The sequence below is a fragment of the Centruroides vittatus genome, unplaced genomic scaffold (assembly GCF_030686945.1).
Source record: "Centruroides vittatus isolate TY-2023 unplaced genomic scaffold, ASM3068694v2 contig_364, whole genome shotgun sequence".
NCBI classification, from domain to species: domain Eukaryota; kingdom Metazoa; phylum Arthropoda; class Arachnida; order Scorpiones; family Buthidae; genus Centruroides; species Centruroides vittatus.
In genome coordinates, this window is record NW_027122188.1 from 2,844,842 (window position 1) to 2,871,672 (window position 26,831).

The 26,831-nt window shown below is 30.5% G+C and overlaps 1 protein-coding gene across 2 annotated transcripts in view; it reads right to left on the minus strand.

The window, feature by feature from the left end:
* Sec71 (ADP ribosylation factor guanine nucleotide exchange factor Sec71) overlaps window positions 1-22,200 on the minus strand; it is a 135,416-nt gene extending 113,216 nt beyond the window's left edge. For both annotated transcript variants that reach the window (XM_067270118.1, XM_067270117.1), the window contains exons 1-4: window positions 21,925-22,200; window positions 14,291-14,321; window positions 2,817-2,961; window positions 1,436-1,582 (exon numbers count right to left, since the gene is read on the minus strand). In XM_067270118.1, the coding sequence (XP_067126219.1) occupies window positions 1,436-1,582; window positions 2,817-2,961; window positions 14,291-14,321; window positions 21,925-22,048 (447 nt within the window). In that variant the 5' untranslated portion in view covers window positions 22,049-22,200. The remainder of the gene's footprint in view (window positions 1-1,435; window positions 1,583-2,816; window positions 2,962-14,290; window positions 14,322-21,924) is intronic.
* Window positions 22,201-26,831: the final 4,631 nt, after the last annotated feature.

A 26,831-nucleotide genomic window follows, 5' to 3' on the forward strand; every position in this document is an offset into this window, starting at 1 on the left:
AATAAATAGTATATACAATACCATATATCATACATTAACCCATAATACAATATTTTAACCAGCGATGTTAAACTATCTATCTGCATCATTAAACTATAACCCTGCCTCCCCTGTCTTTTATGCCATTCTCCCATCCCATCTTTTATAGGGCATCATATAATTATCTCTAAACTGAAGATAAAAACTCAGCTCCTAGTTGCCTGCTTGCTGCTTTAAAGATCTCAAGGGATCTGAAAAATATCCTAATATGGTCAGTTCTAAAAGCAGTGTGGTATCATTTCAGTCTTATCCAACTCTGCCTCTACCCTTGTTCAGTGGTAAATATGGCCAATACAGTGACTGGCTTAATCATTTCTATGGCATATTTATGTTCTCCCAATCTATTAACTAGTGATCGGTTTGTAGAACCTATATATTCTAGCATACATACAACCCTTTCACCCATTTTAGAGATTCTGTACATGTGCAGGACTTTGTATTATACATATTGTTTTGCAACAATTCATATACTGTTAGTTTGCAGCAATAGCAAAGAGTTGCATCAGTGTATTGAGCAATCTTGCTATACAAGCCTGCCAATGTCTTACTGTAATCAACTATCAAGTGGCAAGGAGCTTGGAATGTATACAGTTGCTGTCTAACATGCACCTGGGAATATTAATCTAGTGATTTATATATTTCTGTGTCAATTTCTATACCATTCTTCTATGGTATCCATGCCTTACTGCTATTTCTTTTACTCATTTGAGTTCTTCTAATATGTATAATAGCTCTATTAATGCTCTAAAGGTATCTAGTTTATAGTTGTAGAAGTCACTTAAACTGGCTTTAATAAAAAAAAAAAAAAAAAAAAAAGGTGATATCCTGGTTTATGATACATATTGGTAAAGATATGGCCTCCTCTAAGTATATTCATTAACTCAAGAAAATATCCTGATGTATCACTCTTCTGTTCTAGTTCCAGTGTGAGGCCAAATGGATTGTTGTTAATCCTTGTTAAAAAACTATCTATGTCTGGTTTAATTTCAAATAATAAGAATGTCAATGACATATCTCATATAAAGTACAATGTGTAGCAGAAATTCTGGTAAAACTGTTTTCTTTAGGTCCTGAATTACCAGCTTGCTTAAGTCTCCAGATAGAAGACTACCCATTGGTACACCATAGTTCTAAATGAAAGTTTGATTATTATATTTAAAGAAAGAAGAACGGCAAATAAATAGGAAAGTTCTAAGATTTGTTGATGATCAACAAATCTTAGAACTTTCCTATTTATTACTCTCTCTTAATAGAAATTTCCTCAATATACAAAAACAGGATTGTATACATATTAATAAGAAATACAGATTATTATTGTTAGTCCTACAACTAATCTTATTCTATTTTTATTATTATTTGCTTTTACTTTATAACAAATTTATTAATTTAAAAATACCTTTATAATTTGTAACTGAACTCCATCATCAGTAGTTGGGCCTTGAAAGCAACTACATATTGTTTCAACAATCCTATCTATTAATTGCTTTTCAGGAATTCTGGGATCAGGAATATTTCCCGTAAGATGCCCATATGCAATTAATTTCTGAAAAAGTGAATATAATATGATTCAATTAATAAATCATTACAGAAATAAACAGTAGTAGTAAGAGTAATAGTAATAATAATAATAATATCTTGTGCTAGTTAGTCATCACCTTGTTGAAGTGAAGAAAGCAGAGCACAGTACTTTCACAATGAACTAGCAAACAATGCTGCCAGAATCAAACATTCAGTAGAGCCTTCCATGCTAGTAGGATCTATGAGAAGAAATAAAGCTAAGAGCTAGATAGCATCTAACCTAGATTTGGCTGCTGCTTAAAAGCATCTGTTCCCCATGTTTAGAGCAACTGATTTATGAACATTTGGCTTTAACATAATATAAGCATATCTACTTCTGTGGAAGGAAAATAATTGTTGTGGCACATTCTCAGTATGAATTTGATTTGAATGTTAATGTATGTTGCCCAGGAAAACAAAGGTCCATATTCATGGGTTTGGCAGAAAAACACATTCAAAAATCTACCATAGTCTCTCTTGACCACCAGTGGCAAATGCAGCATTGGCTTAAATTTGGCTATGCAATCATAATTACACTCACACACAATGGATAATATATACCAATTTAGCCAAAGAGCTTTAGAGAAATTCAGCCACCAATCACAAAGGACAGAAAAAAATGCCAATGGATGAAATGAACACAAGAAATGAATGAATTCATTTCTTGTGTAATGAGGTAGAGAGTTAAGTATTACCTTGAAGAACTCGGCTTCTATTGTACTACTTTAGATGCAGTTTTTGACTGCATTTTAGTAGGGTATGCCATGAGAATGCACATTAAGAAGGAATTTTTGGAAATTCAACTCTCCCAAGGAAAAGAAGAAGAGAGTTAGTTTTAGTCAGTATAAAGTGTAAATAATAAAGAAGGAAAGTAAATAGTGGCACATAAAGTATATATTTTGGAAATTAATAAATATTCTAATCATTTCCAATGTTCAGGTAACCCAAAAACAATAAATCCAAAATAAACGAATTTGATTGAATATTTAAATTCGTTCCAAATTTGAAAAATTTGAAATATAATGTTCCAAACAAGTTTTCTTAGATTTTAGAATTTAAAATTAATCATTTTATTCAAATAAGATTATCATAGTTCACCCGGTGAAAACAGGTAAGATCGGCTATAATCTAATAATCTTAATTTTCGCTACTGTTACTTTTTTGCCCCGAACAACACCCGGCTCATCTGCTAGTTTACAATATTTTCAATTAAGAATTACCTGAATACAGTCTAATGCTGTTATTACAATTCGAGGTGACTTTGACTGACATGCCAATTCAAATGGTAAAAAGTATTTTTCTGCTTCTAAATTGCCGGCTTTTGATTTCGGAAGGGGTAGAGCAGAGGAAGTATTATCAAGCTGACTGAAATATAAAAAATTATATTATTTCATAAATATTAAAAATTTAATTCTTATGTATACATTTAATAATTTTGTATATATTCTTAATTATTAATAAAATATTAATAATTGTTAAGATTATATACAAAATTACACAATACTTTCCAATCAGTTACTATCTATATCATATAAGAAACAGTTTCAGAATAAAGTTGTTTTTGTTTAAAATAGACAACACAACTATTAAAAAAATGATTTTGTTTAGGATTTTTTCTCAAATGTTAGATTAACAGTGTTCTTTCAATTAAATCAGTATTTTCTTAAATAGCATACATATTTCTTCAATTCTACAAAGAATTATGATTTTGAAATAGAATTTTAATACTATTTTGGAGGGAATAATTTTAAAATAATCAATTTTACTAAGTTTTGTTACGCAACTTGTTAGAAAAAAATGCAAATTCCATAAAATAGGTAATGTTTGGCAATTATTCCCCATGTTCTTCTCTGTATATTGTAACAAACCCAGCATTTCTCAGCAGAACATAGCCAAAGTCATTATTGCTCTTCACCAGCTAGTTATCCCTGTACCATGCATCCTGGCACAAATAACTCCCAGATAAACAATGAACATGTACCCAGCTGTCCACATGGATGCAACAAAATATGATTCATTGAAACAAGAAACCTAGTCATTCAACATCCTGTTTTGATTGATGGCCATGTGGTCATATCATTAGAGGAACTTTTGACAGTGAACTGAGGTGAGCTTTGGCACTCAAAGTGGTTTTAAGTATGCAGTCCAATTTACAGAAAGGTTCTATGTTTTGTATCACATTGCTTCCTTCACCAGCATTGAAATTTTCAGTATTTGCACCACAGTATCCCTTCTGTTAGTTCATACCAGACAAGAAAGCAGATGCTCACGTCTAAAATCAATGAAAATCAATTAACCCATACCTCACCAGTGGTTTGCTGTTTTTCCCTCCTCAGATCATTTTTTGAAGGTGCTAATTACAGCTGACTATGAATATCCCATATGCCTTGCTGTCTCAGAAATAATTTAACCCAGTCAATGGGCCATCACAATTTGGTTTTTGTCAAACTCACTTGAGTCCACTAATTTTCCCATGTAAAGAAAATGTAAATCAAGAATTAACAGCTCTGTCTGCTTTATTCACATTGATCTCTGATGTAAATATATGCTGTGCTTTGTCTCCAGTTGCATTTGAATGCATAACATAAAGATAATCATAATGTTTTGTCTTTCCACTGTGCATGTTCTACTTAAAAATTTGAATATAATATCTTGCTCTATCTCTCTCTCATATTAATAAATAAATTTGTAATCTTTAAAAATGAAATAATAATTATAACAAACCCATAAATCCTTAGTTTCATAAATCCCAGAAGTTACTGTTTGTATAATTAGAAGTAATAAGAAAAATATCATAATTTGCTGCCTATAATCCTTAGATTGTGTTAAATCCTTCCAACTTCAATGGTTGGATAAACTGTAAAATCTCTGACAATTTTTTCCATAACACAAAAAATGGCTCTAAAATCATTTTACTTTTTATCATGTCAAGAAGTCTTCTTGACATGATAACTGATATATCAAATTAAAATTGATAAGTGTACGGTCAAAATCAATATTAATATTTTAGATTTTAGAATGGCCACATCAATGTTGTAAACATTTATTAGCTTAAGTTTGATACGCCAGTTATTGGCACAGCATTAATTGTGAGACTGCAACGAATTCCTCCAACAAAAGATAAATCTAAAAACTGTCTCAAGTATTGACACTTTTGTTGTTAATAAGTAGCATCTCATTGTTTTTATCTCATTAAACCCCTCCAAAATGTTTAACATTCTAGTGCAATTTTCTGACAGATAGAGAAATTATTAAGTTGAAAGAAGTAGAATTAATAATATCATTGACAATAAACACTGATATTATCAATATGTTAAAGGAATCTTGATATCATGCCCAATATTAATATCAATATCAATATTTTGGTTTAGTACAGTCCTATTAGTGACATGGTAAAGTGTGAAGTATCTTATTGTTTATGAAAAATTATGGACAGGAAATTACAATACTTATAGAACTTAAGAACAGTGGGAGAACTACAATAGTGCAAAGTGGTTCAGCTGAACCAGAGTCCAGAGTCAACAGGGATCCAAAGATGTCAAGCAAAAAGTCTACATCCACGATCAACCAATTCTCCTGATCATGTGTAGGATGACTCTTTCTCATCAAGGACTAAAGACTTTTTCAAGAATATAAGTCCCATCCTTTATGGCAGTGTGTGAAGGAAAGGAATACTCAGTAGAATTTCAAATCACAGACCATAGTGAAATTGTTTCTCTATGCTTAAGAATATTAATTAATATATAGTTATGTAAATACTATCAAGATATTTATTACCTTTTGTAATTCTTATTAAATTAAATTTGTAATTTAATAACAATCCAAAATTTTGTTTGTATTTATCTTGGCAACAGATGACTAATTGCTATACTAATTAAATGTTTTAAGAAACCAACAGCTGTAAGTGAACGGGTTAATTTTAGTAGCACCATCTCTTGCGCAAACCAACAATTAGAATAATTTAAATTAGAATAAACTGCTAATAAATAATAATAAACTGCTAATAAATAATAATAAACTGCGAATAAACTCATATATGCTGGAAGAGGAGATCGGAACGAAGGTCCAGGTAGCATAACCGGCAATGCGTCCGCACGGCAAGCAGGAGTTGCGGGTTCAAGTCCCGCCTCGGGCCAATTCTTTTCTTCCAGTTTATTCTAAATTAAATTATTCTAATTGTTGGTTTGCGCAAGAGATGGCGCTACTAAAATTAACCCGTTCACTTACAGCTGTTGGGTGTGTTGTTACTTATATTATCGGGTTTCGTTGGTGCTTATATGTTTTAAGAAATAAACTTCATTATTAAGATCCTGATAAATGATTATAAATTCCTCTAAAGAGGAGTCTTTGGTCACTTGAAAAGTTGGAAATATTTTGAAGTGATTAAACGTATACTATTATAAAATGAATGTAGAAATATTATACACTCCTCAAAAGTAAAACTGCAACACCACAAAGGAATATGCATAACCATATGCAAGTTGCAGGACCAGTAGAGATGACAGAGATATGCAAATAATTAAGTTTGAGTATGCATTGTGTCATGTGGTACCCATTTTTGGGCTGTAAAGATTAATAGCTGCTCAGGCCACAAATGCTATCAGCAACAGTTCATGGCAGCCAAACTTTGAAAAAGCATAGAAAATGCCTCTGATACAAGAGTGGGCTAAATACCATTATTTAACAACTGGGAAATGACTATATCGTAGGGATGTGCAATCTTGGTTTGTCAATGCACATAGTTGTCACGGGTGTTGGATATGAAATGAGTACCATTCAGAGATGTATGACACAATAGATTCAAGAACATCTGAGAACATACCAAAGAGAGTGAATTGCACTGGCACATGACAGAGCACACAGACTGGCAGATTTGACAATCAACCCTTCAGCCACTGCACATGATATCCTAAGCTGCCCGTTGCCATCAATGGGTGCATCTGTGTCCATCCAAACCATTCACAACAAGATACATGAATTCAGGACACACTCAAGGCAACAAGCAACCGGGGTATCATTAATTGCTTGACACAAGACTGCATGCCCAGCATTGTGTCATCATCATCGCAACTGGAACACTGAATGGCATTGGGTATTGTGTTTACAGATGAATCCCACTTCTGTCTATGGAGGAGTGACAGCCATAGACAGATGTGGTGGTATCCCAGGAAATGCTGTGCCAACCCTTTTCACCGAACATCACACCAGGCATCATGTTCAATCAGTAAACAGCCCTGACACAGATTTTCAGTACTCTGACAGCCGACCAGTACATCACACAAAGTGTGGGGTTATGGTTTGGCCAAACCTGACACAGTGTTCCAGTAAGACAATATACAAACATACATCAAACAAAACCTGATATCATAAGCAAATACACCAACAACTGCCATAAATGATCGGGCTAAATTTTGGATAAATGATCTAGATTAGAATAATCTATAATCATTTATCCAAAATCTAGCCCAATCATTTATGGCACTTGTTGCTGTATTTCCAGTAAGACAATGCCCAACTGTGTGTCATGTGGCAAACTCACCAGCTTGAATGGAATTCACATCCTTCCCTGCTCGTCAGCCTCGCTGGATCTATCTCCCATCAAACACCAATGGAACCTCATATGATGGGAGGTGAACCAGAGACCATTGCCTCATACTATAGCTGACAAGCATGCTGCAGTGGACACAGCTTGGCAAGGAATATCTTAAGCAACCATTAATCGCCTTATTGATAATATGACTTTCCATATAGCAGCCTGAATAACTGCCATTGGAGACCATATTCATTAGTGAATAAACAGGTCTCTGTTGCATATCTTTGTTCTTTTAATCATTTGCATACCTCTGTCATCTCTACTAGTCCTGCAATGTGCATTCCATTGTGGTGTTGCAATTTTACTTTTGAGGAGTGTACATACTGTATATTTATATTTGCATTTAAAAAACCGATTTCTAAAGCTGTATTATTGAAAGGCAAAAATGTTACATTTCTAAGCTCTAAATAGTTATCATAGGAATCTTTATACATATTAAAAAATTTCATATTGTTTGTCCAAACTTTAACAAAAACAGTTTCACCAATTCTAACGAAAATTAACACACTTCTTCCACTAGATCTGTGAAAGTTTTCACAGATATTTTTATTTTTATTTATTACTTAGTAAAAGACTTAAATACTTTTCAAAACATGTAAATATAATATTTTTCAAGTTACACTAATCTGTATTAAATTGTCTCATGTTTTCTTTCCAAGTGTATTTTAATTATTGTTAAGTTATTAGTCAGTATAATAAATAACTAATCAAGTATTTTTAATGTTTCTTAATTAATTTCAAACTTTTCTTGAATTATTGGCAAGTCCTTTCAATATATTTGAATTTCATTTCCAGTTAATTTCATTTCTAATACAGAAATGAAGATTAATCCAAATAAAACATATATCCTTATATTTCACAAAAAGGAGAAAGAATGGCTAAGCAGGATTATGATTTTTATCTCTTAAATGATAAATTAAAGGTAGTTGATGAAATTTCATACTGAAATTTCATTATCATTTGGAAAATATTTCAAACAAGTACAGAATAAAGCAATTGGAATAACAAATAATTTAATTTACTTCCTAGCTATAATGAAAATTAATTCTATATAAAAACAGTTTCAGCTGTTTTCATCAATAAACTCGATATATTATGCTCTCCCAGTATGATGCATGGATTGGCTGTCTCATTTTGAGAAAATACGATTATTATATATAAGAAAAATTTGTTGTTTGGACAGGGCTATACCTGGATATGCAATTTGTCATGACACTAATAGATTACAGTTAGAGCCTTTCATGATAATAAGAATCAAGAAGTTTTATATAAAAATGGCCAATGGTAAGAATATACTAATAAATACCATATTGGAAGAGCTTAAAAGACTATATGAGGTTAAAAGGAATTACACCAATAATTCATACAATAAATTTAGTCTTATGTTTGCCAGATATGGATATCACATATATTATTTAACAATACAGAAGCTGATTGGAACATCAGATTTACTACCTTAGTGGAAAATATGTTTAAATAACTCAATTGATCAAGAAATGAAAAGATTACAGAATTCAAAATTTCATTCATGGCATATTAACAACTTAAGCTTTCCTCCTTCAAACAGTTATATTAATTTTCAAATCCCATTTAAGATGAAAAGGTTTTATATGCAGCTTAGATTGAACAGTTTTTATGTAGTGGGCATTGCAAATTATCTGAATATCAAGAATAGTCAATGCAGAATGTGTCACGACCAATTATCTGTTTACCATTTAATTTTCATATGTAAAGAATGTATAAATCTTAGAGGACAATTTGGTATTTCTACTTTGACTACGTATAAATCTATGGAAGAACTGTACCACAAATTATTTCAAATGGGTCCAACCATGATAACAATAGTATACAATTTTTTTAACAGGTGTATTAAACTGTTAGAGGATCACAGTGACAAAGTAGGAAATGAGCTCCAAGTCTATACTTATTGATTTAACACTACGTATACAAGTGTCATGGAAAATTTCCAACATCATAGGAAACTGTATTTTATCTCGGTTCAACTTTTGATTGTGGAAATTTAATTTAATGTATCCCCTGGTAGCTGGATAAATTCCAAAATATGCTAATGAATTTGAATTTCATTTCTAATACTTCTTAGAATTAGTTTCCTCAAAAAGTTTGTATGTAAATAAGTTTCAAATAACACTTAAATTACTGGTAAGTAATTTAAATACAATTTCTTACAAGTTCCTTAATATTTGTACTATTCCTTAATGTCATTTTATTTTTAGATTTTACAATATGTAATTTAAAAAAAAAAAAAAAAAAAAAGGAAATATTGGTTATCACATATGCAATAAGGACCCAATGTGTTTGTCGTAAAACTGCAGCAATGCAAAATGACATTGCAACAAATGTTTTCATTTATAATACATGACTTTCAATTATGATCAATAGATAAATTACAAGATCATTCAAAAGTTATTATTGGTAATGTGTGTTAAATTAACATATTGTAATGCAGATTCAGAATGAAAACGTACTACATTTCCAATTTAAATCAGTTGGTTTATGCTGCCATTGGGTAAAATAAAATTACCTGAGTTTTAATGCCACAGAAACCATTAAATTCTTCACTCAAAGGAATGTATGCTGATTCAAAAAAAAAACATTGAAAATTGTTACATTCAAAATTTAATATTTATCTTACAAAATTGCAAAACTTAATTTTAAAATATTAATGGTTATGGTCTCTCAAACATTGTGGTCTCAAAATTTAGCAATTGTGTGAAATGAAAAAAGTCTTTTGATACCATTCTCCTCATGATTGACAAGTAAATTCATTTAATATTATAGTAAACCTGTAAAAGTCAGAACCTGAACAAGGTGGAAAGTTCAAATATTTTTCAGTAAAATGACATTAAGTTAACCTAACAAATGTTCTCTGAAAACTGAAACCTATGAGATGCTGATGGAATAAAAAATCTATTGCAACTCAAATACCCCCAACATCTGAGTTACAATAGTAAAAGCCAGCAACTCTTGTGTTTTGTATTTTGCATTACAATAAAATTAATAAGAAAATAAGCATATTTTAACAATATAATCAAATCAAAAGTAAGCATAACATTTGATGCAAATTCTAACAAGTAAATACAAAAAAAAAGTAAAGCTATACTAAAAATAAATAAAATAGAATTAACTGAATTTATTTCTTATGAGAGTGATAAAGGGAAAATATTACACTTGGATACTAATTCTAAAGTGTGTGCATCACGTTTGTTCAATATTAAAAGTTTAGTTCCTAAGATGTGATAATTGTTCTAGAAACCTAAATGGGAAGTGAGATTCATCTTTCAAAATTAAGATTGGTTTATCCTATTATATTTCTGTCTGAATAAACTATCAAGGAATTTATTAAGATTCCTTGATAGTTTATTAAGATTAACATTAAGTCGTTTTATTAAAATTAACTTTGCCTGCTTATTTGTATGTAAACTCTTTATAATACTCTGCGTATGCAGACATCTCTAACAAATGATAAATGTATGTACATAGTAAAAAACTTAATTTTCACCTAATCCCGTAAAGTGTAAAAAAAAAACATTTTCTGGATATTTATGTTGGTAACAAAAAAGTGACAAGGCTCCCTTAAACCTTTAATGTTTAATACAATCAATGGCAGAAAACCTCAAGACACAGAAAAAAGACAGCCCCATCAAGTTCTGGCTTTAGCAGATTTTACTGTAATTTTTATCTAATGGCAAAAATGCACAAGCTGAAAAGTTTTCATTTCTCAATAAGTGCTACTACAGAACAAATCACAATGGAAATATTTGTTCTGGTCTGAAGACAATTTTGACTTTTAGCTTGGATAAATGGGTATGTATAATATAAAGTATGACGTAAATGTAGTGTGTAAAACTCGCTGCCATATTCAAATTTCTCAGCAATAATTCATATGTATGAAGACTACTGGATGTCCAACAAACAAAGAAAAAAACAAATGTTTTTGACAATTTTTAAATCGTCTTCTTCAGGTTAAAACCATTCAAAAGTTTTAGTAAGCATAATTTCTGCTGGATATTTCTGGTATATTTATGTGTGTTGGACTTAATCCAGTTTTACACAGTTTGTATGTATTGTTATTCACAGCTATATTGGCCAAATCATACAGGAAGCCTGTCATCCATTCATGTCAAACATCTGTAAAGTTGAAGTTTGAATTTCACATTGATGTTCAAATGGCTTTAACCTGAAGATGACAATTTAAAAATCATGAAAAACGTTTGTTTTTTCTTTTTTTTTAGTAAGTATAATTTGTGCTGATATTTCTGGTATATTTACATGCATTGGACTTAATCCAGTTTTACATATGTATTTATTATGACTACTGGATGCACATATAATTTATTCTGATGATAATCAGATTTGTTATATTATGTCTTGTATATTACTTTGGACAGCTCACACATTCATGATTACATATACAAACAACCTGATAATTAAATTAATTATTAATCAAACCACCAGATTCTGATCAGGCTACATTATGACCAAAAAACTATTTAAGATTCCTTGATAGTTTATTAAATAATTTAACTAGAAATAGGCAGTTCAACCATCATCACATGCTAAATTTAATAATTTGAAATAAATAAATAAATTTAATTTAGAATACTCTGGAAGAGAAGATCAGCCCAAGGTGAGACTTACTGGGCTACAACTGCTGCTTACTGTGCAGATTTGTTGTCAGTTATGCGAGCCAGACCTCTGTTTGATCCTTGATCAAATGATCACCTAACCAATCTGGCTATAAATCTACTATAATTAATGATTAAATACTAAGTAACTTGGTACTACAGGTAGATGTTAGGTGCCATCTCTTATCTAAATTAATATTTAATAAATTATTAAAATTATAATTAAGTTTAGAATTATCTGGAAGAAAAGAACTGGCCCTGGTGGAGCAGGGCCTTCTCTCCATATAAAATCTGATTAAAAAACATTTTCAATCAGATTTTACTGATCATCTTCAGTTACAAACTTTTCAAATTCTTTAGAATGTAAAACCTGATTGAAAACGTTTTATTTCAATAAATTTGTAGCTGGATTTATCAAAGTTTTGTTTATTTTGGACAATCCAATTTTTCCACCTGCTTAGATATCAAATTTTTTCTAATGTTAACTCTAATGTACATTCACTGCCAAATATGAAGTGGTAGCCAGCCAAGCAATCAAATTTCGCAAAAAATAGAATAATATATAAACTCAACACCTCAAAAATCCCTAAAAACATATTTTGTGCATGCTGGTAACTTTGCATTAAGTAATTTTTCTATTTGAATGCCACCATCCTGCTGGTCAAATAAAAAAATTGAAGTTAATTTAAGTAAAAGTAGTCATTGACTTCTTTCCGAATGTGAGGATGGTCCCTAAAAAGTTTCATTGTGTGAGAATTCAAATTGACCGGCAAAATAAAAATTTAAATTAGTCTTTATCTTGACATCAATAACCAAATTCCAAACCAAAAACCGACTCGTCTTAGGGGAATGACTGTACTTCCCCCTCCCCTCGAAACTCGAAACTGAGTCACGCTCAGAACTAAAGACAAAATTCGCTTATTGGCGAGAAAATTAACGAGGGGACGAAATAAGAAGGAGGGGAGCAAGAACCAAGAGGTCGTCGTTCGTAGCTCCCGCCTATAGTCGGACCTTTACGCCTTCACGCCTAAAATCTACGAAGCCTCTACAACGCCGATTGGATTGACTTCCGAATAGACTCTGTCCTCGGGCTCTGACCACCTGTTGAGGTATGATGACCACTTATTTGTAAACTCTCTCTCGGGTTCGAACTTTCCTATGTTAGTACATAATATCTGTCAATGTTATTCGGTGTAACTGTCCTTTATTGTTTCGTAATAAATTCTGTTTGTTATTGTAACTGGTGTCCTTCATTCGAATCTTGCCTCTGTCTTATCAACGAGCCCCCTCTCCTCCTCCACTCGACCTGACAAATAATTAGTTCCCGACTGGACCAGCCATCCTTGACAGTGGGCAGGTCCTTTACTGACCTGTTGACCAAGATAAAGGAGGCCGACTCCGTCCAACCTCCCGGTGATCCCACAATTGCATTTGCTCAAAACTTTTCAAAACAAAAAGCTTTCTTCTTTATATATTAGCTATATGCACAGCAGCACCTGCAAACTATAAAAAGAGGAGAGTACAAGCTATAAGAAAATGGTATCACATATTATGCAAGATGCTTCAAACTATGATTTCAGATCAAATCAAGAACTCCTACAAGATGACACTGGTTGCAGTCCAGGCTAACTTGGCCTTGAAAACAAGGCATGTTCCTTGCTTTTATGGCCAAGTTTTGGTCAACATATAATGAAGTTGTATGGGTAAATAGACAAATATTGTTCATTAGTTTCTTTTATAATTAGAATAGGATAGTCATGAATTTTCTGTTGTTTGTTAATAATGGAAATTGGAGCCTTTTTGGAGATTAGGAAAAGGAGAACCTACATCAAAAAAAGGAGACATATGCCCCAATGTATGGGTGCCCCTGTACTAGGTTAAAAGCTTAAATTGGCTAAGCACTATGAAGAATCATAGGCACAAAGTTGTCTCCAACTTGCACAGTAAATGACCAATATGGTTATATATAACATTCTAAAATTTCAATAAAATACTAAGAAATCTTGTAAAAAATATATATACATATTTAGAAAATTTTTCTGCCTAATTGTATTCTAGTAATGTAAGATCAACTATTTTTATGAATTTTATATTAAAAGAACTGTTAATGAGTTAGTAAATTAAATTGTATTTTTCATTGCAAACTGCTTATTACTTTTATAAATCATATTATTTGTAATTTTTACAAAATTATTTCTGAAATAAAATTAAAGATAATATTTAATATTAAAGTTTTAAACAGTTAGATTAATTTAACTAAAATTTTAATTTTCTATTTAAATAACAAATATAGGAAACTAATAAAAGTTAAAAACAAGAAAGAATTTAGTTTGTTTTTATTCAATTTTGTAAATATATGGTAACTATTTACTATATAATTTTCATGTACGATTAAGAACTATACTTATATATAATTATAAAAACATCATTTAACCTGTACTAATTATCAACTTACTTAAAGTCCTTGGCTTCATTTTTAATTTCACCTAAAAATAATAAAAATTATTTCTATTAAAATATTAATTAGAGTAAACAATACTTGTTTATGTAGCATTTTCATGCAGTACACTTAAAATTTTCAGTGTACTTGGAAAAACCTTAAAAACCTAATAATCTAATTTTTTTTGTTGGTAAACCTTAATATCTTTTGATTTTATAATTTCCTCACTAAAATTTTAGGCTTATATGACTTATATACAGTTAATAATGCAATTATTAGATTTAAATAGCAATATATAATTCATAAATTTCTTAAATAAATTTTATAATAAATATAAATTGTAACAAATTTTATTTTATTTTTTTTCCAGTAAGAATAGTGTAGATAATTATAAATTTAAAGGCAGATTGGATATCAATTAAAAAGTGCTTTGTGATATATTTTTAATATTCTGTAATATAAATTTATCATTAATATTAAGAACATCCAACTCTAGCAATTTGTTAATCAGATTTCTGAAATTTACTGTTTAAAAATTGTGTTAAAAGATAACTTCAGGATTAGCCAAGAGAGAGATTTTTTTTATTCATTTTCTCTAATTTCCAGTTTTGTTGATTTATCAAAATGTTACAATCTAAAAGTTATAAATTGTGTAATATAATGTATATCTAAAAGTTATTTTTATAACTTTTAAATATACATTATATTACACAATTATCAGCACTTTGGAAATATATAACTGAGGAAAAATATTTTTGAAATGCATTTTGTGACCAAGAGGTGAAAATGAATACATTTGAAATGATTTGCATTGCTCTGAACTTTCTAGTTTATAGCTAAAAGTTAAAAGAGAAGCTTAAATATTAAATACAATATGGATGTGTTTATTTTTAATGACATATAATTGTAAAGAAATCTGAGTCTCTATTTGCTAAAAATATTACCTGTTTTGTCAATTTCAATATCATATTTCCTCAATTCTAAAATGTACTCTTTTACCTATTTTGCTTGTCTAAACAAATGCCTGTTAAATTAGCAGTGTCTTAGAATCAAGGAAGTATGGTATTTAAATATTCAAAGTTAAAAAAAAATCAAGATTTTTCTCAATTTTTTTCTACAGAATTATATCTATGTAAAAGATTTAAATATTTTACTGTACTTCAGATATTTTCCGATAGTTTTTGATATTGAAATTTTTGATGACTGAATGCAACACGTATGTAATTTCTAATATTTATATAATAGAAAGAATGTTTAATTTTACAATTTATATAATTAAAAAAATTTTTATTAAATATTTTTAATTAAACATATTTTTTAATTTTTTTTCTGGACCTGCTATTGAATACAGCACATCAAAAATAAAAACTGGTTGATATCCTAATATTTACAGCTGAGCATATTGGTCAATCAATATAACTATAAGCTTATATATTAACTATGTATAAGCTTATATATATATATATAACTATAAGCTTATATAAACTATATATTTAAAGCTGAACATATTGGTCAATCAATATAACTATAAAACCAAAAATGTATTACTAATAATTTTAAAATTTTGATAAGTAGATTTTAAAGAATTTTTCCAACTTATTTAAGTTTTAAAATAAGATAAACTTTATCCTTTATTGAGTTCTTTGACACAGCAGCCATTTGAGGTGACAACAATGTAAAAGTTTCTTTATTTTTTAAAACAATGTAACTAGGTTTTTTCATTTAATTGAATAAGTTTTTTTTTTTGCTCGCATATGTATGAATTTTATTATTAATACAGTATAACCTCCAAATAGCAAACACTATCAGGACCGAGAAGTTTGTCCACTATTGAGAGGTACCGGTACATGCTGGCAACTGTATGGTATTTTAATGCAGTCATCATAAAGAGAAGAATTGATAGGTTACAAAACATCAAACTTGTGTTAGGAATATGAAAATACCAAAAAATATACATAGCACATATAATTAAAAATATATATATAGTATCGAAGGCTGTTTTTTAAATAAGGTCCGTTTTTTAATAAGAAAAATACTGTAAATATCATTAAAATATATTTTTTTCCATATTCTACATACTTTTATCTACTTTTCTACATAATTTCCGTTTTGTTTAAACATTTGTCATACCGCTCAACAATTTTTTGAATTCCGACTTCAAAGAAATCTGCCGCCTGTCAAGAAGCCCAATCCACGACTGCAGTTTTCACTTCTTCGTCGTTGAAATGTTGACCACCAAGGAACTCCTTTAGGTATCGAAACAAGTAAAAATCACTGGGTGCAAGGTCTGGACTGTGTGGATGATCGTATAGAGTCAAAACGATAAAGCACTGTTTAATCTTTTTGTTTTGTTATCATCAGAAAGCAGTCTTGGAATGCACCAAGAAAACAATTTTCGATAATTCGGTTTGTCCGAAACAACGGTATACAAAACTGATCTTGAAATCTGTGGAAATTCAATTGATAACGTTGAAATCTTGAATCGTCGGTCCTCTCGAATTTTGTTATCCACATCATGAATCAAATCTTCAGAAATCAGAGAAGGTCGGCCAGGGCGTGGCTCATCATGCACATTAACTCGCCCATCCTTGAACATTCTTACCCATTTTCGAACTTTACTGTCACTCATAGCATTATCACCGTAAACTTCACAAATCTGACGGTGAATTTCCGCTGCTGCCAAGTTTCTTGCATTCAAGAATCAAATAACAGATCGTATCTCACAGTCGGCGGGAGACTCAATTTTCTCAAACATTTTAAACTTCTACAGCTCAGCATACAGACAGACGATATGGATGCAAATAGCGTCAAAACGCGCGCCAAGCTTGCTCGGAGCAGAAGCGCATGCATACCGCCATGATTGCGCATTATTCTCACTTTCATTCACCAACGGACCTTATTTAAAAAATAGCCCTCGTATATTATTTATCTTTTTCAGCTGTAAAAATTTCATTTTTAAATAGCAAACAGGATTAGACAGGACACTTTAAATGGGACATAAAAATTACAACAAAATGTAAACGTTGATTAATTATTAATTCATTAAAAATGACACGAGAGGAAGTAACAAAAAAGAAAAATGAAACTGTTGTTATGCACATAAGAGTGAACAAAGATCGATTTAGATGGTGAGAATTTGAGTGTTGAGTTACAAAGGCGATTTGCTAGCCACTTCGAGAGGTAGAAATGTATTTGGTATTCCTGCATTTATGACATCATTTATCATCTAAGCACTAATAAAAATTGATACACTGATATGTCTTTTTGTAGTTATCAGGTTGGTGTCATTTCTCGAATATTTTTACTATTTTCTGTAACTGATTTATTAAAAATTACACTTTAGCCATAATAAATAATGTCATAAGTTAGAAAACCAAATATCTTCCTACACTTTATAGTAGTCAGCAAATCACCTGCGTAACATGACCTTTGAAGTTTTTCCACATAAACACTGTTGTCATAACTGTATTAAGTTTCTTTTTCATTACTAATGTACTACGGTTCTATGCCCAACTTCAACTCCTCCCTCTGTGGGGTTGCTGATGGCAGTCAGCACTACATCTTTGACTGCCCCATGTTGGAGTCAGAAAGACATCAGTCAACAATAGAGGCTTATGGTGGTGCTTGGCCAACCAACTGTGACAAAGTCTTCGATAACAAAGAGACTCATGATGCATTTATGATGCTCGTTAACATGTATTTTGAAAGGACAACTGTAAGAGCATTCAACTAGCACCTTCTGCTTGGGCCTTGATACAGTAAGTGTAATTGGTAATCGTAACTGAAACTGCAATTTGTAACTGTAATCTGTAATTGATATTTGTAATTATAATTATAACTGCAATCTGTAATTGTAATTTGTATCATAAATGTAAATGTAATTGGCATAATTGTACCTGTCCACATGCATATGCTTGGATATGAATCTATTCTACTTTGATTATTTTCCCTCATGACATTTGTGAATCATTATGTGACTGCATTTAGTTATCCTCACGTGTATGTACACTATACTACTGTTGTAAATATTTATCCTGTATTTTACTCTGCATATTATTGTATAGAATCTTATGTAACTTTCTTATATACCCAATTTTATGTGTGTTTTTTTTTTCTCTCTTCTCTTGCTAACTTATGTTTATTATTGAATCAATTGTTACTTATTCCAATTGTAATGTATCAATTAACTGTACTGGATCTGCATTATGTATTAATTGACTGAGACTGTACTGGGTTATACCTATTGTGGCACCCAGAATGCATTGTAACCAATGTGTTGAAAAATAAAATATGAGTATGAATATGTACTACGGTTCTTGTTAAATAAAAGATAACTTCAGAAAAGTTTATGGTTTCTTGGTACCATTAGCTTAATTCCAATAATAAGACAGAAGTTTAATAACATTAATATCTATGACAATGAGAGATGATTTACAACTTAACCAGATTATTTTTCTCTAACAAATAAAGAGTACTGTTTGGCTTTTACATCCTGCCCTCCTTCCTTATTCCTATTTTAAGTTAGTCTTTATTAGACCCCTATGGTCAAATTCGTCATCTGAAAGAGTATTTGAACTGACTCTTAGTTTTAAATTTTTTTGTATGTAATTAATTCTTTCAGAATATTGAAGGCAGAAAGAACATTGTGTTTTTGTACGGTTGTTTATGGACAGTGGCATCCATTATTTAGAATGTCTGCTATTTAGAGATAAAAATAATAGATGTCCTATTTGAAGAGTCTGGGGATTGTAAAAATGTCCATCAAGTAGCGATGTCTGTGATGTGATTTGGGAGTGTCTGTTAATGGAGGTTTCACTGTACAGTACATGTTTACATGCAAGGCAGCACAACATGGCAGTGTAAATGGCTGCTATGCCAAAGGTCTTCTGACCTTTTGATTATCATAAAAGATAAACAATTCAAATAAAGATTTTTTTCATTTCTGTTTTACAAAGGTTTCTTCATTTATAAATTTATTACTTTAATACTTTTAATCTTTTGATTCAGCTTCAGACAAGATGAAAAAAGCAGAAATATAAGCAGCTCCAATTATAAAGTAAAGGAAACTGTGTTGTATGTAAGAGCAAGAAATCTCAAAATGAGAATAAAAGTACAAAAAGGATCAATGAAAAGGTCACACAACTACAATGTTAAGACAGGAAACAATAAATAAAATAACAGAGTTCATATGAAAACAAACCAGAATGCTTGAAGAGATCAGAGAAGTGGAAAATCTAAAGATCAACCAAAAAATTTAAAAATGCAAAATAAATAAATTTTTTAAATAAAGAAAGCTTTGATAAAGCAGAAGTGAAAATTTTTGAATTAGAGCAATATAGAAGTAAAAAATTTTCTTGTAGGATAAACTGTATTTATTAAAAAAGTATAATATTTGATGCTACTGAAATAAATCAAAAATTAACTCTCACATACACTTTGCATTTTGCCTTCATATACTACATTTTAAAGCTTTTACAGTTAAAATAACAATATACATAAACATAAAACTTATATCCCTTGTCACAGCATGCAGAGACCAATGTCAGCTGAACAATCAACTTGTACCTGAGGCAAAATCAATTTTTTGCCACCCATGCTTCCAGAACAGTTGCCAATATAGAGAACTTCTAATGCTAGCACTTTTCTGTGAACTATTTATATACAACTTTAACTCTTTAAGCTTTGAAAACTCATTCCATCTTTGTTGCTAATGGCTAAATTGTTTTTACCCCTCAGGATTCAAGGGGAACTTGTATAGCAAAACCAGTATAACAACTTATCAATCAACCAATTTCATTTTTAACAGATAAGGCATTGGCCTTATCTATTAATTTTTTTGTTTTGAACATTTTTGACTGTTCATTTTGCCACTTGAGGCAGTTGCCTAGTCACCTAACCCATCAAGCTAGCCTTGACAGAAATGACCCATAGGCAATAAATTTATCATATAATGTGCCGTTAATATAATATTCCAGATAATATATATAGTCATCTACAACACATTTTAAAATAGATTCTCTTAAATACAATATAATAAGGAACACTAAAATAATTGAATAGAAGTAAAAGGCTATCTTCTTGGTCTTAAGACATATCAGCAACTTTATATTTAACACAAAGAACAGTTTCTTTTACTTCCATTCATTTATTTTGATGTGTGCTGTATTATATTGCATTTTTACTTTGTAAATTGCACAGCATTCATATATGTTTTCTGTATTTTGGTGAGTTAATACTTCTTGAATAATACTTTTCATTATTATTGCATTTATATTAACATATTCTTCTAAAGTATATAATTTGTAGCTAAAATCCTTACAGACATATTATCAGTACATTATTGTTAAAATTGTTGTCAGAAAATTTCTTGTTAGTTTTAATTTTGTAACTTTATATTGAATTGTTAACTATATAATCTCAAAAATATTTATATGAAAATAATAATAAATATTTACAAAATATAACTCTGTGTATGTTTATATCAAGTATTCCACTTATTCAGCAAATGTATAATTCTATCTTTATCTAATTTTACAGATATTTTGTAGATCGTAAATAATATCAAAAAACTCTAAAGAAATTTTGGATCAAACATGTTTGATGCCTATGGTTTAATACCTATTAACCCCAAAACATATATATACTTTCATATTTTTAGAGCTTTTTACCACAGCAAGATTAATAGTTATAACGTATTCAATAGACATGACTTGCATTTTGTATTCTCCATATCTACTTTATAGCTTTAGATTAATTTTTATGAAAGATTAAATGACCTTTGTATACTAAATATAAAGCTAGCACACATTTACTTTATACAGGTTACTGAATTTTAACTTTAATAATACGTACTTACAATCCTTTAGGCAAATAAAATATAAAAAGTTATTTTCTAATATATGATAACGATTGCAACAAATTTCAAAAAAAATCCATAGTATTTATAGGTATAAGAAGGTCGGAAAACTGGTAGTAAAAGGAAAGAGGAAAAGAAAAAGACCAAAGCTGCATTGGAAAGATAAGGTGGAGGAAGACTCGAATCAGAGGAGACTTAAGAAAGAAGAAGCCTTTGATAGGGAGCAATGGAAAAAACGTATTAGAGAAGAAAACGCTGACCCCATATAAACACGGGAAAAGGCAAAGATAAAGAAGAAGTATTTATAAGCATAAATAAAACATTTAAAATCTGAAATAAATCTAAAGTTTTTAGCATTTTAAATACATATAAATGAATGTAAATTAGTAAACAACGAGTTTAAAGGGAAGCCTTCGTGTAAATTATGAAATCTGAAGAAGATAATAAATTGAAAAACTTGTATTTTCATTTAAACTACACTATAAGAGAAAAACTTAGGGTGTATTTAGCAGTTTGTTTTTTACTTTCCAAAGATTTAATATTAACAACAAAATTTGTATGAAATCAAAATATGAATTTTGAGTAGAAGATTCACTTGAATGAATCTGTAAAATTGAAAAATATCAATCAATAAGGTAAAAGTATAGAATATTTTTGATCTAGCATATGTTGATACATTAATCTCTCTGTAAAATGAATCATAGTATAAAATAGATACAATAGCAAAACGCCTTGACACTAATATAGATCAATTAAATTTTATATTGTTACCCAATTTACTTGATTTACCTACCTAAAGCATTTTCGCAAGCTTTTCTCAATTGGGAATGATAAGAACGTTTAATTTCTCTATCGTTTAGGATTTTCTCCAAAGCTCGAGTAATAAACATTTCTCCTGTATTAACACTTTCGCGCATTATTTAACGATTAAGTAAGCATCTTCAAACTGATTACCATAATAAACGTAAACTATTGCTAAATAACTACTTAACACTTCTTATAAATCTTTCCTACAGAGTTCGGCCATATTGTCGTCAAACGTTGACGTCATCGACGACAGATGGCGACAGCGTACAATATATATAATAATAATAATCGAGTTAATGACGAAAAAATGGTTGATTTGTATTTAATATATAAAGCCCGTATGTTAGAGAAAATATAGTTTTTTTTCCCCCGAAAGCTAATTTTTAAGAAATTATATTTCTTAATTTACTATATAAAATGATAACATCGACATCTCTGTTTATGTATAACGCAGATTTCATGGTTACGCCTCATTGAGTCGTAATAGCTGAAATAAATATTTTCCATAGATAATTTATGACTGTCGCGATCCATTTTGCAAGTACATTAAAACACGTGATATGTTTTGAATACGATGAAACATTATTCTACTTCCTGTTTTAATATTAAAATTCATGTATTTTGAAGTTCGAAATAGTAAATATCACGCTGTGTGACATAGATTATCCAATTAAAATTGTAAATGTAGAATTTTTATGTGTAGAACAATTGTAATATTATTTCATAATCATTTTATAAACCTTATATATATATTATAAAAACATTTGTTACTGCATCAAAAAATTTTTTGTGTAAAATGTTTAACTCTTGATCAATTAATTTATTGTCGTTCTAAATACAATCAATATAATTATTAAATCATATTTTGAGCATCACAAATTTCCTTTCGTAGCTATATTTAAAGCTAAAATTATGAATTATTTATTTGCTTCTCATTAATTACAGATATATTTTAAGCGTAGGCAGGGTTTAAAAAATGGTCGTTCAATAGACATTATAAGTACAATAAATATTTTATTAATTAGATGAATGTAAACATTGGAAAATGAAATAAACATAATTAAATTACCATATAATTATCATTTTTTTATATTATTTTTTTATCAAACATATTTACACATTATCACTTTTATTTAAAATACATTAATATATACTATACAGTAACACGTTATCCTATGGGCAGAAAGGGCAATTACCTGGGGCCTCCACTAACACGGGACCCAAACCAATCTTTTATTCAAAAATATTTCTCTCAAAAATTTTCCCGAAGAAAAATGTCTGAAGTCAACACTATACATGGGTCCCCTAATTCATATTCGTCCAGGCTGCATGGAGCTATAAAGCGTCAATATTACTACAGATAAAATCATTGAGCACTGGTTCGCACCTCACCAAGGGCGTCGCCAGAGGGGGGCAGAGGGGCAGTTGCACCTCCCTAGACATGCGATAAAAATTATTTAAATGCTAAGTCATTTATTGTTCGATTTATAATTCCCGCGCGAAAAACCCAAGAAGATTATGTTTTAATTAAAATAATCTTCTTAAGCTTCTTAAAATTTATAAATCGTTTTTATTTTACCTACATACAATTCATATCCTCTATCAATTTATATCATCTTGCCCCCCCCTGGCCCATTGGCTGGCGACGTCCTTGCACCTCACTAACGGACTGGCTGCGTGGAATTTGCTGAATTTCCTTACTATGTAAAAGGGCTAGTTTTCTATAAAAGTTCTCCCGGGAGGCACTTCCTATAATGTTACGTCGCCTAATACATCGACTCATTCCAATTCAACTACTCGAAATAAGTTTGGTATTTGTCATTACAATGCCGAAATTATTATAAAATTATATAAATAAACTATAAACTGATAACAATTGCTAAAATTAATTATAATTTATAACATAACAGTTTTTGCTTTCCTATTTGCGGATCTAATGACAGATGTACAGGAAAATAAAATGTGTAGCTGGGTGTAAAAACTTTTCACTTAAAAGAAAGAGGTTCGACTATTTCGCAAGAAAACACTTGGAATTGTAATGTGTTAATTAATGTTTTTTTTTTCTATGGGAAAAAGTTTCTGCTCATTTTCCAATAATTCTCGAAAACGGAAGTAGATAGAACCAAACAGCTTTCCCCTTTTTTACGTATCAGAATCCTATTTAATTCATTTAATTTACGGTTCAGAATTTTAAAAATCGAATTTGTTAACTTTCTGAAAATTTTCTACAATTAAAATTTCGTAAAAAATTAATGAATTCGATTAACTGTTATATTATTGATATTACTAATATATTAAATTATAAATCAAAATGACTATGGAAAAATAACTGTTACGTTCTTGAAATTAATTTCACTTTAATGATAACTTATTTCAAATATAAGAAAATTATAAATTAAAATTTACTGAAATTAAATCTAGTTCTGTAATATTTAATCACAGAAATCGAGTAAGTTCAAAATTAGTTTTCATAGAACTGAAATTTAAAAATATCTGTGGGTTTTTTTTACATTCAATAGTTATCTTTGAATTTAAAATATTTTCAGCTTCAATAAACGGAAATTTATATGCAGTTATTTCTAAATCTAAATTACAGACATGACCAAGCGGTCAAGGTGACAGCCTATCGCTCTGGGGACCCATAAACAAGTCCGGACGGGTCGAAAAAGCCCCAGGAATTTTTTAGGTGGTGGTCTTTTCAGATTTGTCGGGACCCGTCTCTTACCACCCGGCGGCCCCATTGTGGGCACTAAGAAAGCCTCTTTTTGCAAGCCCATTATAGACTCGGCCAGGCCCACAATGGGGCAACCAGGTAGTGAAGGACGGGGCCTAGACATATCCGAATGGATCACTTTCCGAAAAATTCCTGGGGATTTTTTGACCCGTCGGGATTCGATTCCGAGTATCCCACAGCGGTAGGCTGCCACCTTTATCACTCGGCCATCCGGCCAATACACGAGAGTTATTAAGCTTCAAACAAAATTGTGTTTTTCACACACACTACATCCAAGCATACAGGAAAAAAACCCAATTTGTTTTTTTTTTTTTTTTTTTTTTTTGCATTTCTTGTCCCTAGTACAAAAATGTAAAAATCTTGGGGGTTATTTTCTAACCAATTCCACTGGCCGGATGGCCGAGCGGTCTAGGTTGCAGACGACTGCTCTTGGCACCCGGGTTCGAATCCAGACGGGTCGGAAAACCCCCAGGAATTTTTCAGGGATATGTTTCCTGCCGGATATGTTAGGTCCCATCCCTCACCATTTGGTTGCTCCATTGTGGACCTGGCTGAATTTATATAATGGGCTTGCAAAAAGAGGTCTTTTTAGTGCCCACAGGGTAGAAAGAGTTTTAAAAAAAATCAATTGCCATACTTTCTCTCATAACAACCGGGAAAACAATACATAACTTCTTTAACTCTATCCTCTATAATTGATACAGTTGTTTTTTAATCTTTCTTTTCTGTGGACACTAAGGTCTTCTTTAGTACCTCTCGTGGGTTCGACCAGGTACACAATGGGGCAGCTGGGTGTTCGGGGAAGTGACCTAACATAACCAGACGGACCACCCCCGAAAAATTTCTAAGGATTTTCGATGCTGATTCAATTCCGGTTCTCCGAAGCAGTAGGTTTACACCGCTAAGGTTGAGCTAAAGTCCTATACCTACTAGAGGTTCTGTATGCAGATGTATGGAGAGAGAATGAACAATTTCGCCATATTTCATCCAGTTCGATATGTCCTCGGCAATTACTGGTTGCCGTTTCTAAACACGTAGAAACTATTTAAATAATTTTATATATAAAAACGCAATTCAATAATTTAAATATACAGTACTTATGTGTCTTTGTGCAATGTATTTTCTTAATAAAACATTTAATTAATGTAAAATAACAATGTTCGTTATCTTGATAGAAATCAAATAATATACAGTACTGTTCATTTTTAACAGAATTCAAATTTGGATCTTAGGAAAACTTCATAAAACAACTTAGACAAAACTGATTTTTAAAGCTAAATATAATCAATAATTTAAAAATTCGCGATTTAAGCTTTATGACAAATAGATAATATCAGCTATTAAATTTTTCATGTTTCTTTCTTATTTATACTCGAAATTAGTTTAAATTTCAGATTTCGTAATCTTTAATTTAGATATTGTGCAATGAATGGCCTGGGTCTGACAGACCCATGCGACTTTTGCAGTATATATTTGTTATGTAATTATATAGGTAGGCAATTCATATTACACATACCTTCCTACTCAAGATGGAACAACAAATTTATGTAAAATTCAAATTGAATAATTTTACACTGTCATGGCTAGCAGACAATTTGGGTCTCACAGACCCAGGCCATGTATTCGCGTCTTTTTTGTGTGCTTTGTATACATATGTATTTTTTTCTATTTGAGTTGTTTACATAATTCATATAAATTATAATTTTAATGCTGTGTCTAGGTGAACAATTACGTTATTATCATACGTACCTTTGATCTCTGAAGCATTTATACAGTGGAACCTCGCTTAATGAGCATAATTCGTTCCACAGTCTTACTCGTAATGCGAAACACTCGTTAAGCGAAATAATTTTTCCATAGAAATTAATGTAAAATACGATAATGCGTTTCACGCCGAAAAAATGCTTAAATGTTTTATGTATAACGTTTATTCAAAAAATTGTACAATATACACTGTTAAGAAGCGTGAATCATCATCATCATCTTTTTTCTAGCGCGGATGAACCAACCTGAAATGAGAATTCGATTTGCAGAAACCAAAAAATCACAGCTAATATGTTTGATAAACACTCCAAACGATATACCAAATTCTTGGGTTATGTAAATGCTATAATTAAATATTAGAAATTAATTAATTTGACTAGACGTAGGCATTTATG